Source organism: Trachemys scripta, chromosome 8, assembly GCF_013100865.1.
Source record: "Trachemys scripta elegans isolate TJP31775 chromosome 8, CAS_Tse_1.0, whole genome shotgun sequence".
Taxonomy (NCBI): domain Eukaryota; kingdom Metazoa; phylum Chordata; order Testudines; family Emydidae; genus Trachemys; species Trachemys scripta.
In genome coordinates, this window is record NC_048305.1 from 82,179,975 (window position 1) to 82,195,142 (window position 15,168).

Consider the following 15,168-nt stretch of genomic DNA (forward strand, 5'->3'; position numbering starts at 1 on the left):
CTGTATAACATGTTGTATTAATAACATTTTCTTTTAGCTGGTAATCTATAAAATGATATATTGTGATTCCATCCATACTAATGAGTAATAATCCACATCACGAACCACTAGTTTGCCTTCTAGTACTTTCCAGGCTTCATTCTTCATGCACACCAACTTCATCTGTTGCAAATTAAACAATATAAAAGTGTAAGCGCCAAACTGTTCTTTTTTGTTTACTAAGAGCAAATTTATCTTGAAACCACTGAAATACCTAATCAATTCTAAATGGCCACAAAACCACATTTTTCCAAACAGAATTGCAATGCTGAAGATACATTTTATAATCTGTACATTATTAAAATTCATTTTACAAGCAACACCCTTTCACAACAGAAACTTGTTTGAAGAAGTAGACAAAAATATCAGAGGCAACCTATCAGCCTTGAGCTAGAGAAAAGAACTGGGACAGCTCAATGGGGAGAATATGGGAGATAATAATGTGAAACATTAGGGAAGGAAGGTCAGGTTGCATGCCAAGTAGTCAGACAGGATCAGTGGATAAAAGGCCAATTAGACAGAGATGTTTACAATCAAGAGGTGATATGAAACAGGACAAAAATCTTCCAGCTACAATTTAAAGAGAAAATATTTCTCACTTCTTTTCCCACCTAAAAATACAACGTATTTGCAGAATCTGCTGAGAATGACAGCTTTAAATGAACTTACTGAAATCAAGTTTAATAGGAAAAACCTCTCAAAACGGCGTCATGGACTACTTATAGTCTCTGCTAGTATAGATCATCAATTACACTGGTCTAACTCCTAATTTATGTGGCTGGGGGGAAAAGTTAGCTCTCGTTAGCCTAGCACTATAAACAGGAATTGAAGTTATGTGAACTCTCTGGGTTTCTCCCATGTATGAGTTGCTTAGGCAACCAATACAGAAGTTTAGTTTGCTTTCCAACCCCTCTCCCACTCACACATTTCTGGGGAGGGGGAAAGATTTTTTGGGGGGGGAGACAAACATCACTAATGCACAGCACTGAAATACCAGTGAATTACCTTATTAGTATAAGGTAAGAAAAGAAAAAGGATGAAAAATTCCAAACCACCTGAACTGATTTAGTGTCATTGGAAATGAACACATTTTCCCTCACTCCCCTTAAAAGGGCTGTCTTAATGTCACTTGGACATGGATGAATTGTCTCCATTTATTGAAAGAGGCATCCACCAACTGAGCAAACATTTATACAGCTCTATTTCTTTACACTTCAAAAGAAAGCTAGAAGATAGAGATAATGGAAACACAAAAAGCTTTAGCACAATTGGGTTTTGAAAGTTTGTGGACTAGTTAGTTCAAATTTCTTTTTGGTAGACAGAAAATTTGAGACATCTTGAATCATGGGGCTTTGTTTAGTTCCTATATGTCAGCAAGGATTGCTCTGTTTCAGTTTGTCATAATATTTCCATGGATTTAAGATGATACAAAATTTACTGGTGTGCTAAATGTGGGGAAATTTTACATTGTTAAGAACAAGGATGGCAAATCAGGAGAAAATCCAATATTTTTAGGTATAACTTTCAAAACATCAATCCAGTCATACCCGTACATTACAATAAATCTGTCAAACTTGATAAGATTTATCAGTGAATAAACTAATGCTACAGAAGATAGCATATAAAACTGAAAATGGCTCTAGCTTTAATGATGTGAATTTTTATTAATTTTAGAGTGAGTTAGAAACAAAACTTTGCAAGATGATTTTACAAAAATAAATGCATTGCTAGAGATACAGTAGAATTTAGAGCAAAGTATATTGCTTATTAAGGATCTTTCCCTTTATATAATTACCCCATAGAAAGAACTGAAGATATCATATTTATGTTAAAAAGTAAATATTGTGTTACTATATCACACTTCAAAAACACCAAAGTCAACTTTTAAGTGCCTTTGTTGTCTGGGAACTTGTCATATCGGCATAAGCAATTGAATACCAGCATACAGAAAGGTCATATAGACCATCAAGCACACTTACAAAGAGAACATGCACAGACATAAAGCAAAGTCCCTTTTTATTCTGAATGGATTGCTTTCTTGTTCCTTGTGGAACACATCCTGGAACTAAATCACAAATACAGAACTGGACATGAAAATTAGTGTTTTATGTGAATCTTACATTCAACAATATATTTGTATTACTGCTGTGTAAGTATGTTTATTGGCACAAAGTCAGTAAGATAGGTTTTAACCGAACTACTAGTATAAATATTCCGTTCAATATATGGATGTGATCCTACAAAGATTGGTGCATGCAACTTTACTCATATGAGTACTCCATAGACTTCACCTGAACTATTTGTGGGTGTAAAATTAAATGCATGATTGCAGGATTAGGGTTTTGCATGCTAAATTTAGATTTATTATACTTTATGAGAACCTTCATTATTGTCTGATTCTGATGTGGACAAATATGACAGTAGTAAGAAGAGAACTTTCAGTGATGGTATATACACTAATTCAGATGTTTTATGCTTCCCCATCCTATGGGTTACGAACCTCTCCATTTTGTACTATGTTCCACAAGTATAATACAAACACAACTAAGGAGGACTGAAGTGTGTACTGATAAAGCTAAATAAAATGCCCTGTTCCTCAGATGCAACGGTATACTTCCATTTTAGTACAAAACAGGAATGCAATCATTAAAATAAATGTATACAGTGATTTGGTTTTAAAACCATTAAAGGTAGTAAAAATTAAAATGATATATTACATTCTCGGTGCTCCATAACATAGCACTGAGAGTCCCAATAAATTTTATATAGGAGATGTGTGGCCAATCCACATGTACCTTGTAGAAAAGGCACCCTATAGTCTTTAACTAATCTAAAACATATCCAAATATGGGGGGCGGAGGGAGAAGAAAGACTCAGAGTCAACTGTGACAGTAGGCTAAGCCAAGGTAGCTGAGTCAATTCAGTCTCATCCTAGTGGTTGGTCATGTAGCTATTCCCATTGAGACTGAACAAGGTTATCACAATGAAAAGTGGTAAATTGAAGCAATAGTTTAGAAGACTCTGGAAAGGTAACATCTGCCCTTAGCAGGAGTAAATTGTGTTTGTACATTTTTTGACAAATTTTCAAAGTCCTTCTCTCCTTGTGAGGAGAGCCTCTTTTACAAGAGGAATTCAAAGTTTTAGCAAATGACAGCAGGAACACAGCTCTTTAAAAGAGTAGCTAATACCTAGCATACAGTAATTTAGATTTCCATTTTTTTTTTGTTAAAATTATAACAAATTTGAGAATGTGTATGAATTAAAATAAATAATTTAGTGGCTAAAATTAAGATTTCTTAGTAAGTCCTCTAAACAAGTATTAATGCAATATTTAAAATGGCACTTCACAAACTGAGACTGTCAAGGCTATCAGATTTCTCTATTCCCATGTCATTTCTCCTACATTTTTGAAATAGCTATTTTCTTTCACAAAACATGAACCTCAAGTCCCACCATAGAGGGAATGAATGAAAGGACATGCACTGCCCACATGCTAAAGAATCTGATGCTTTTTTATTTGGTTGGTTGGTTGGTTTTTTTTGCCAGCTAGTCTGATTGCCTCCTTAATCTAAAACTGCACTTGAAAAGTTTACTTGGCATTTTTCTTTAAAAAGAAATTTGATTTCACTATTTAGATCAATTTACTTTTTAAAAGCTGTGTTGGCCCTATGTCTGTTTCAGGAAACAAAATAGAAACATCACTAAATAAACACCATGAAAGTATTTCTTCATTTGTTCACAACAAATATTGAAAGCAGAACTCAATACATCTGTTTTGGTTTTTATAGGCACCCTACCATTCCTTTTTACATAAATCTTTGCCTTTAAATAATCTGCATTCATTATTTAACAAAAACATTTTTACTAATGGAATCATAAAATACACTATGTTGGATGACTTATCCTGAAATCTATCCCCATTTTTCCAAGAGCTGCTGTTATTTATCACTAGTGCCAAACAGTGCTAACATTCAAATATCTGACTTTTACTTACTAAGACTCCATTATGCAGTATGGATTCAGTAAAACCTATCAGAATTGAGCACACAAGGGACTGACAAAAATTGGTTGCTTAACAGAAGTGGCGCAAAATTGTACTCGTTATGTTTGTGGATATTTCATTAAACCAAGAAGTTGCCTAATAAATGTAGTGTTTCACACAGAGTTACTGTGATTTAATTCTCCAAGCTAGAGAAATTCAATTTACATTCCTACTTACTGACACATGATGCTACAGCAAGCACTACCCTGGAAGAAATGGACAAAACAAAAATTAAACCAGTTAACAAAAAGTTGATTTCTCTATTAGTGAAGCTCTCCTATCAATTCAAGATATGCTGTGAACAAGGGTTTGTGTGTTTTAACTACTACGGGCCCAATCCCGCTAACACTTACACATACACATATGTGAATTTATTCATGTGTACAACTGTTTGCAGAATTAGGCCCTGGGGGGGTCTCAATTGGGCAAGGATGTTGAACATCTTTTGAAATGTGCTCAGAGGCTTCAATTCCCATTGCCTTCAGAGGATTCAGAGGGGGCTAAGAATGCTACATGCATTCTCCATGTTTCAGGAACTAGGTGTGTATAGTACCTAGTATTTAAATGTATCTCTTAAAATAAATGTAATAATTTCAGGTGCACATTTAGAAGCACTTTCAATTTTTGTAAATAAAATTTTGTGAACAAAATATATTGTCTACTCCACTGGAGTATATAATGTCTAAAAATCTGGGTTTTATGCTTTTTATTTTAATGTAAACAAAAATGACTATTTATAGACAAAGAGGGGCTGAACCTAATTAATAATAGCTATTACTTTAGGAAACAGAGTTTTTTAAAAATCAAATACACAAGGATGGAAAAAAAAAACTTTTAAAATCCTCCTATACATGAGACATCAAACCCACTGACACTTTTTTGGAATTTCTTCCCTAATTACTTTGACATAAAATGAATCAAAAAGTTAAATCAAATCTTGATCGTAACGTTAAAATAAAATGTAAAGTAAATATTTAAGCTAATTAACTTTAGCTCTTCTTCCCTCATGTTTCCTTCTTTTGCTTGGTTCTCTTTATTTGGTGTCCCATTAGCATCTACTTACTGCTGTTAGGCAATGATGCCCTGTTAGACTTCTCTAGAGCAAACTGAGATGACACAGATCAATGTACCAGAAGTATGTACTAACTCTCTGCAGTTTTCCTTCTAGCTGCCAGTATATGTCCTTTCCAGGTTCTCTTTACCTGTAGGAAGGAACTGCTTCAAAAGCAAACCCCTTGGCCTGTTGCCTCAAAAAGAAAAGAAAAGAAACTTCTCTTAACTGCAGATATGATTCTTGACTTGATAGATACTGCAAATAATACTGCAGTCTCTCGTGAAACAGTCTCTGTCTGCTAACAACCTATTGGATTAAGCCACTGTGACAGCAACGAGGAGTTTGTCTTGATTGGAAAATTTTTCATTAAGTGGACTAATGAACCATTGGTCCACACCTGGAATCTTTTTTCACTGTACAGAAACATTCACTCTTAACAGCATGAAATTTAGTTAGTTTTTTTTTTCCAGCTGCAACAACCTGCTTATGTATATAAGATTTCCATAACAAAAATTAAGTAGCTAGATTCCAAGTCAGAGAATTAAAGATATTCCTATTTTCAAGGGTTCTCAAACTGGGGGGAGGGACCCCTCAGGGCGTCGGAAGATTATTACATGGGGGGGTCATGAGCTGTCAGCCTCCACCCCAAACCCCGCTTTGCCTCCAGCATTTATAATGGTGTTAAATATATTAAAAAATGTTTTTAATTTATAAGGGGTGAGGGCATCACACTCAGAGGCTTGCTATGTGAAAGGGGTCCCCAGTACAAAAGTTTGAGAACCACTGTCTTAGATACTGGTTTTTAGCATTTGTTTGTGGTTATACTTCCAGGGATGAAGCATCGTTAGTAGAGCATGTTACACTTGGCATATTTTATGACTGAAACAAAAGGCAACACAATCTCGTCAGAAAGTCTAGCAATGCTGTATTCACTTTGCTTCTGGTGGCTTAAATCAACTCAATATTAATATTCACTTTCAAAATACAGTGCCAAAATATTTCATTTATTCTTAGAATTTATAATTAATTGTGTGTGATTCTGTTAGCTGCTCCCAATTTCCTTCCATTTATTTTAGCAGAGAAAGTAAGTCTTGTGTAGACTTTAAAGGAATTGAATTCAGCATTGAAGCATCAAAAGATTGCTACTGCCTCCTAGAAGCCAGAATAGGGATAGAACAACATGGATCTGAAATGTTACAAATGAAAATGAAAATTACCTTTCTGCAAATTTGGCATGCAGAAGCTTTCAGTTTATTTTTCCTACCCAAACACAGTAGTAAATTGCTTGTTAGATATATCTAAGTTAACCAGAAAAAAATTATAACTATGTGTGCTATAGCATTTTCCCCTTCCTGCTTCCAGATCTTCTTCAACTGCTACATATTGCTGAACTCCAATACTGAGATATTTTGATAAATATTTTAAAATTCTGAGTTGAGAGATTTTTAAATAACTACACACACACAAACTTAAGATTTTATAACTGTCATTGAGCACCTTTAATTGGAAAAGCCATGAAGTGAAAACACTATTTCCCAGTACTATCTTTTAAATACAATTTTAGACTAGTTCATTCATTCTTGCAAGATGAATGCATTTTTGCATCAAACACAGTAATTACCAAAGCCAACTAGCTGTAAAATTTAGATATCTAAGCTCCTAGTGGCTTCCCATCTGCAGAAACTTGTTTTTCATATGACAATAAGGTTTCATCCAAGACTAAAAACATGAAGGACACCGAGAACACACAAATGTATAGTCTCTAAAAATCGTAAGTTACTATCCAAAGAATCATACAATCCAAAAGATGAATGTGTTGGTCTTCAGCACTATACTCACAACTCAGGGCGGGGAGAAGATGGGGGAAAGAGAGAAATCTTGAAAGCTGTTTAGGCAAACCTAGACCTTTCAAAGGCAATAACCCTCAGGAAGGTACTCCTTGAAGTGTACTCCTTGAAGTCTACATAGGAGTTATTACTATATTTCAGCCAAATAGGTTTATTAATTCAAGCCCAAGAACTGAGTAAGTTGAGAGAGTCTTAGACTAGAACAAATGTTTAAATAAATATATATTGAATGTGAGAGCTTTTATAAGATATTTAAGCCTTTAAACTTTGCTAGGTTTTGTTTGACAGTAGTGCTTGTTTAGTTTTACTGCACTCTATTTTCTGAATTACTCAGAGGGGTTTGACCTATGAATCCAAAGAATTCATACATGGTGAGATACATCCCTACTTTTTTTATTTTTAAAGTGGTATCAGATGTAACTGAGGAACTGCAAATTAAATCATTACACTCTTAAAAGTAGTATATTATCTATCAGTCATGGGGTTATCTAACGATGGGGATGAATGCTATTAAAGGAAAACGGCCAACTTGAAACCTAGTTAATTTTTAAAAAGTTACAAATATTTTTAGATATTACACTTAGCCCAAAATTCCCTTGCCAATATTTGTGATTAAAAAAATTAAAATAATATTTTCCTATTCTTTTAAAATGTTTCTCGCTCCACTCTAATTGTCTAAAAAAGCCACAAAAACACCAAGGAGACTGACTATATTATCGAAACAGTGAACTGATTTTACACAAAGAAAAAAAAAAGTTTTTCCTCACTAATCTCTTCTATTTAAGAGCAATCTTAGGTGCTATATGTACCAGAGGTGAACAATTTACAGAGAGCAGTTAGGTTTTTAAACTGGCAGCGCTCCTGTATGCACTTTCAGTTTCATTTGCCCAATTCTCAGACGTATAGCACTGATTTTAATGAAATATTTGCAGTTTTATTTCCAGCAAGCCAATCAATGTAAGTAAAATAGGTGCTCTGACTACTGCTTTTGGTTCCATTAGAACGTATTTTAAACAACTATGCACTGTTTATATAACTTGCAATTTACTTGTGCTCAAGGACAGTATAGTGAGAGGACTGAATAGAAGGAATCTAAAAATAAACCACCTACCAGTTCTATCATCACTCCAGTTGTCTGAATACTGTTATTTAGTGTCACTGTATCAAACAATGTACATTTTTAATGTTTGTTTTGTTTTAATATCAATCATTTCGACTAACAGCTAAGCTCTAGAACAGGACAGGTAGTAATTACTTGTTTCTAGTTAGGCAGATGCATCCTAAAACTCCTGAGTAATCTAAAAGCAAAATAATATTTTAAAATTATACAAGAGCATGTGGTCTCTCATCTGGAGCATAACTAAAAGACAGAATATAATCTTACCTTCTGTATTCTGTAGGAAGCCAGTTATGAGAAGTAACCAAAAAAATTGCATTCTGCAACCAGAAGACACCATTATTGATCCCTTTAAGTATTTTCTTTGTATTCCTTAATGAACCCAGTTATAAATGCCCAGCATCATTGAAGCCGGTGGTCTGTGTCATTGATCTTCATATCTGGGGATGGAAAACAAACAGACAAAAAAAGATTCCATTGTTAGTCATATACTAACAAATTTTACAAAAATGATTCACATATCGGCTATCAAATTTTAGCTGACACGACAGAAAGTCAAAAATATAACATGAAGTACAGCTGTACTGTGGCTGGGGAGCGGGCAGGCGTGCTGGATTTATGATCAAGGTCAGTGATCAACCAGGATGAAGAAGTTGAAAATGTGATTGTAGCTAATGTGCTCCTACTAAGAGATACAGTGAAGATAAGAACATGGATTTGCAGATGAGTGGGGTTTAAACACAAAAAAACCCAACAGACACATTATTCTACACAACACTGATACAAAACAGATCCAAGTACAGAAAGAGATACAAACCAATAATAAAACCTCAAAAGAGAAGCTCAGCAGGACCCCTGCACATCAGGGCTACCACAGGAGATAAGAACACCAGTTTTTCCTATTACACATATACCGCTACCTCGATATAATGCGACCTGATATAACGTGGTAAAGCAGTGCTCCAGGGGGGCAGGGCTGCACACTCCAGTGGATCAAAACAAGTTCAATATAACATGGTTTCACCTATAACACGGTAAGATTTTTGGACTCCCGAGGACAGCGTTATATCGAGGTAGAGGTGTAGTTCTGCCTCCTTAGACAAAAAGCTAAAACAGCAACATTGTCATCAAAATAACCATTTTGCTGAGAAAGCTCGTGCTTCTTTGACCAGTGAGTTTCAAAGAACTTCTAACCACAATGAAAAACCTTTCAAACAAGGGGGAAAAAACCACGTGTTGCAAGCACATTGTTAATATTGCCACTTCAAATCACATGTACATTAGCCCAGGTCAAAGATGGTATAGCACATGATCACATTGGGTTTAGCAAGTGACTGAACTCCTTAGTTCTACTTGAGAAACCAACTTCACCTGAACTTCTCCTGCATACCATGTAACACGAAAGACTTTAAAAAGGTATGTTTTACATTTGATTTTTTTTTTTTTTAATGATAGTGGAAAACAGTTATTGAACTGGAAAGTCTGACCAGCCATATGCACTCTTCAGTCAGTGCCTTCGTTCTTGCAACAACCATCAGAAAAACAGGTTACTTCCTCTTTCATAGGTAGGTCTATGAGCTGGACCAGTCTCCAGCAGACAGCTGTTTGAGATATTAAAGATATCAATGTGAATGCACAGTTGAATTTCCAGTATGAGTGTGGGCTCTATGAGCTAGAGGAGTGTGCAACTCAGAACATGATAATAATGAACCTCTGAAAAATGCTGCACAGACATAGATCAAAGGAGACAAGTTCTGTACCACATTACCCCAGACCCTATAGGCAGACAGACCAAAATTTTCAAATTTGGGTGCCTGAGGTTACACGTAAAATAAGTAACCTGACTTTCCAAAGTTCCACAGATCATGTATCCTATTTTATCTTTCTTGCTTGTGCATAGCAAACTGAGGCTGGAAGCAGCAAAATCTCTTAAGCCAATGAAAGGGCAACTACCCGCACACCCCAGTACTCTGGATAGTCCTTGGTAGTCCATTTCAACCCATTCACACCTTTTTTTTTTTTTTTTAAAGTCCCAGAGCCATTTTATAAAGTTGTTATAGAACAGGCTTGAGATCCTTAGGGATCAAAGCTGCTATACAAAATGCATCAACGATCATGATAGTGCCCTAGTGGAGATACACTGTAGAAGTTTCAGTTCAATGGCCATATATATGGGAGTCTATAAATTGGTGTACACTTAGGACTTGAAAAATCTATTCATCCAGTCACCAATGACAAGTGGGAAAGCTCTCCTGGGCAAGGATGCCCAAATCATTGATTTCTGGAGAATTTACACTTTCCTTTAAAAAAAGTTTCTAACCCTCATGGTCACAAACACATTGAGTCTGTAGACAGACAGCTGCAATGCCTCTGATGTTGCTCATTGCTTTGACAAGCAGCAGCAGGGTGAAATTAACAATCACTTCATTTGTTTCAGAGTTGCTATACACAGTCCTGTGGGCAGCAATGAATCCATCAGTGGAATACTGCTGCTGCTTGTCCACAAGACTCGCACACTTTCATTGGCTGTGAGTGCAGGAAGACATAATACCAATGCAGTCAGACAAGAGTTTAATAATTTAGAGTAGCCAAGTATGCTGCTTCACAGTGGACGTGGCTTTAATGGCGATGCCACTTCACTGTTGGATTTTTTCCCACATACCTCTTACAGAATGCAAAGCTCTTACAGTCTCATATACAGGGAAATGAAAGAGAACTGGCATTCTAAGCTTTCAACAAAAGAGGCTCTTTTCCTGCAATTTGCAAATACAGCCAACAAGTGCTCTTCAAGCAAAGGGGCAGAGTGATGCATATAACACATGTATTTCCACAAAGAGCAGAACAAACACAGAGTCGCTCTTCCTGGCCCAAGCCTAAGTGTCTAGAGGTGAAGATCCATCACCATTTAATCTGAGATAGTCATATTTTATTTCTTAAATCTTTCATCCTGGGCTGAGAGGGCTTTGCATATTGAAAAATCTAAAATCTGCATATGACACTGCATGCAGCTGAAAGTAAGATTGCTAAGGAGTTCCTGCTCAGGAGAAAAGCAGGTATTGATACTAAGTTATCAAAAACTGGGAATTCTCCCACAGAAAAAGCCTAAGGAGAATTTAGATTAATTCTTCACCCGTCACACCCAAAGGGCTAAATCACTGAACTATTTCACAGACACTGCAGACTGCTCAGTATGATTTGAGCAAGTAATTAGAATAATTTGAGAGTGTGGATGAGGCACAATAATGGCTACATGTGAATTAAGTCAGCCTTTTGATTGCTCCCAGTCCATCCAGAGGATTTTGATTTCCTGAGATTTAGTTTTAAATGGGCTTTTTTATTTCCATAACTTAATGCTGTATGGACTGCTTAACTGTATGCATAAATTTTGAAAAGCTTTTTTTTCACCTCAAAGTGGATAGTGACAAGGCTGTGCTTTGTCATTCTTCACCTCAATGCCTTCTTGTTTGTGAGAAGAAAGGAAGGAAATAATCAGAGCACTATTAGAGACTGATGACCACTTTCTAGGAAATAGCTGCCCAGATAGGAAAACCAATGGCAGAGGGAAGGAGTAAAGGCCTCAAACCTTCTAAATGGACTTATTTTGGGTGTTCTAACACCTAGCAATAGTTTATAGAAGGGGCTTGAGAATGTTCCTGGGACACTACAAAAACAGCAACTACCACCCAGGTGAAGGAATAATGTAAACTGAAATGTTTGTGACAAACAGAAATAGTGGGTATACAACATTTATACTGGTCTAGTCTACTGGGAAATAAAACTTGACTCACTTTGTTGCACTGAAGGCAAAATATGTCTAAAGAAACTAATTAGCCTTCATCAGACTGTTTATCACTAAGATGTGCTTTCAAAAGTCCAGAAAAAAATTCAAATACAGTTTGAAAACTGACTTCAAGAGATTTTTGTTGTTGTTGTTTATTTTTTTAACCAAATTAATAACAACCCTCCATTAAGCAAATTGTTATGAAACCGTGAATAGTAACTAATTCAATTAAAATAAAAGGACATTACAATACTGAATCAACTATTCAGCAGCACAATAAAACAAATCCTGGAAAAAGTTACCCCAAAGACAAGCTGGAGCCAAAGGACACTTGTAGGGATAAACATTGCTGTCAGTCTCATCTTTCTGATCACGTAAATGCCAAAGATGTAGACACAATGGAATCTCACAACAACAACAAAATCCAAAAAACAAACAAACAGGACCAGGAAAAGCCATATTAAGTTACCTCTTTGCGAACAGAAAAGTAGATCATAGCAAGTGGTTATCCTGTGCAAATAACTTGTTTCCTCTCAGATCTTAATAGGCCTAAGCTATCGGTGATCCAGAGAGAATGTCTGAGAGTGGGAAAGAGAGATGCTCCCCAGAGCAAAGACTGCTTAAGAGTGCAACAAAAGCTGTCCAAAAAACTTCAGCTGTAATTTAAATCCCTGCCTCTGGGCCATATTGTAGTCTCTCACAGGAAAACCTGAACTGGAACTGAGAGGTTTACTTTGTATATTTCCTGTTGAAGAAGCGAAAAATCAGGAGAAGTCAGCATTCAGACTTGTGCAGCACTATGGAATGCACGGAACTCTGCTCCCAGCCCTACATATCCTAAAACAGCGGTAGCGAATTATTTTTTGTCGAGGTCCAAATTTCTTGGTCAAGGTCCAGACTGTGGAGAAAATAATAAAAAAACAAACAAAATGATGATGGTAATATGTAAATAAAAAGATTTTGGGGTCCATTCAAAAGTGTATGGCGGTCCAGATTTGGCCCAAGGTCTGCCTATTGACTGCCCCGTCCTAAAATCTCTGCCCTGCTCCCTGACCCCTCTGACTGCTGAAACCTCTAAGCTTAGCTGCACATCTCCTACAGAACATGTTCTACCATTAGCTTCCTTCTCTCCTCTCCCCCCTCCACACTGCTCAGGAGCACCCCAGAAACAGAAAATGCTGCTCCAAGTATCAGTTCCCCTTGAAATAGGTACTGTCTGGAGATAAGTGGCTCTCTGAAAGGAGCTTCTCCCTCAGACATATCCCCAAATTCTGCAGAACCCAAGCCCCAAGGGTTCTGAGAGGTCCAAAACAACATGCAAAGAGCTGTCTCTCTCCCCCTTTGAGCAACATGTTATCCTATTCTATCAGGGGGGAGGGATAGCTCAGTGGTTTGAGCATTGGCCTGCTAAACCCAGGGTTGTGAGCTCAATCCTTGAGGGGGCCACTTAGGGACCTGGGGCAAAATCAGTACTTGGTCCTGCTAATGAAGGCAGGGAGCTGGACTCAATGGCCTTTCAGGGTCCCCTCCAGTTCTAGGAGATAGGATATCTCCATTAATTTATTTATTTAATTTATCAGGCCCTACCATTAATGAAAATGGAGAGGAGCTCTGAAGTTGTGTTTACGTAAGCCTGGTTGTTTCTTTTGCTGAAGAGCTTTCAAGATCCTACAATCCATCAATATTACTATTTTGAATTTATATATAGCCCTGTCATCTTAGGACCTCAAAATGCTTCTGCAAACTTCAATTAAGCCTCCACATACCTAAGGTAGATAAGCATACCCACTTTATCAATGGGTAAGCTGAGGCTCAGAGAAACAAGGTGAATTACACAAGATCACACCCTGAGCCAGTGGCAGAGCAACAAGCAGAACTCTAGAGCAGTGGTTCTCCACCTTTCCAGACTACTGTACTCTTTTCAGGAATCAGAGTTGTCTTGCGTACCCCAAGTTTCACCTCACTTAAAAACTCAGGCTTAGGCTTCAGCCCCGCATGGTGGGTCTTGGGCATCGTCTTTCTGCCCTAGGTCCCAGCTAGTCTAACGCTGGCCCTGGCAACCCCATTAAAATGAACTCACTCACAGTTTGAGAACCACTGATATAGCATATAGAACAGTAACAAGTCATTGTCTGCATGAAATTTTAATTTGTACTGACTTCACTAGAGCTTTTTATGTAACCTGTTGTAAAACGAGGCAAACCTCAAGATGAGTTGATATACCCCCAAAAGTACATGTATCCCTGGTTGAGAACCACTGCCCTCGAGACTCTTGTTATAAGCATTATCCTGTCCCCCATCTCACCATCACCACCTTTTGTAATCTTAGCTATTAAATTTTAAATAAGTAAATTTTAAAAATCCATAGATTTCATAGAGTTTAAGGCCAGAAGGGACCAGGAGATTGTCTAGTCTGATTTCTTGTATATCACAGGCTGTTAAATTTCACTCTGAAACTCCTACACAGAGTCCAATTAGTTTAGTTAGACTAAAGCATTTCAGTCCTCAGGAGACTAAAATACATCTAAGAAAGGATAGGGAGGCAAGGATGGGGGAGGGATAGCTCAGTGGCTTGAGCATTGGCCTGCTAAAGCCAGGGTTGTGAGTTCAATCCACAAGGAAGCCATTTGGGGATCTGGGGCAAAAAAATAGTTGGGGATTGGTCCTGCTTTGAGCAGGGGGTTGGACTAGATGACCTCCTGAGGTCCATTCCAACCCTGATATTCTATGATGTGTGGAGACACATATACAGACTACTTGATCTCCTCAGAAAACCTGTGTCCATGAGGTTTCCCAGGTTTTAAAAAAATGACCATTAATGATCCTATAATACTGCCATGTAAGAAGTCAAATAATGCACCACTACTACTAAAACCTTCTTTCAAGCTCCACTAGTGAAATATTGGAATGTGCCTTAGCATTGTTTATTGTCCAACAGCCCCTGTTTTATACTTTGCTTGCAACGTAAGAGACAGTTGAAGTCTTTCAGCAAGTAACATATTTACATTTATTAGATGCACTAAATATTCAAGACATGCCTAACCCGTCAGCAAGGTTATTTAAAGTGGGGGGGACTTAACTTGCTTTAACAGCTTTACATTAATGCTACACAACTGAGAAGCCATATCAAATCTCTTAAATTGCAAGACCTTGTAAAAAAAAACTAGACACACAAGCAAGACACAACTCTGTTTAGCTAGCATAATTTTAACGACTATGGTAAGTGGTCAGCCTGCAATCCACTTCCAATTAAACAGGTTGTTTATTGCAGAAGAAATGGATAGACTA

The 15,168-nt window shown here is 37.0% G+C and overlaps 1 protein-coding gene across 24 annotated transcripts in view; it reads right to left on the minus strand.

Annotated features, from left to right (window-relative positions):
* ADGRL2 (adhesion G protein-coupled receptor L2) overlaps nucleotides 1–15,168 on the minus strand; it is a 194,649-nt gene that overhangs the window by 148,775 nt on the left and 30,706 nt on the right. For all 24 annotated transcript variants that reach the window (XM_034779316.1, XM_034779315.1, XM_034779311.1 and 21 more), the window contains exon 2: nucleotides 8,367–8,539. In XM_034779316.1, the coding sequence (XP_034635207.1) occupies nucleotides 8,367–8,439 (73 nt within the window). In that variant the 5' untranslated portion in view covers nucleotides 8,440–8,539. The remainder of the gene's footprint in view (nucleotides 1–8,366; nucleotides 8,540–15,168) is intronic.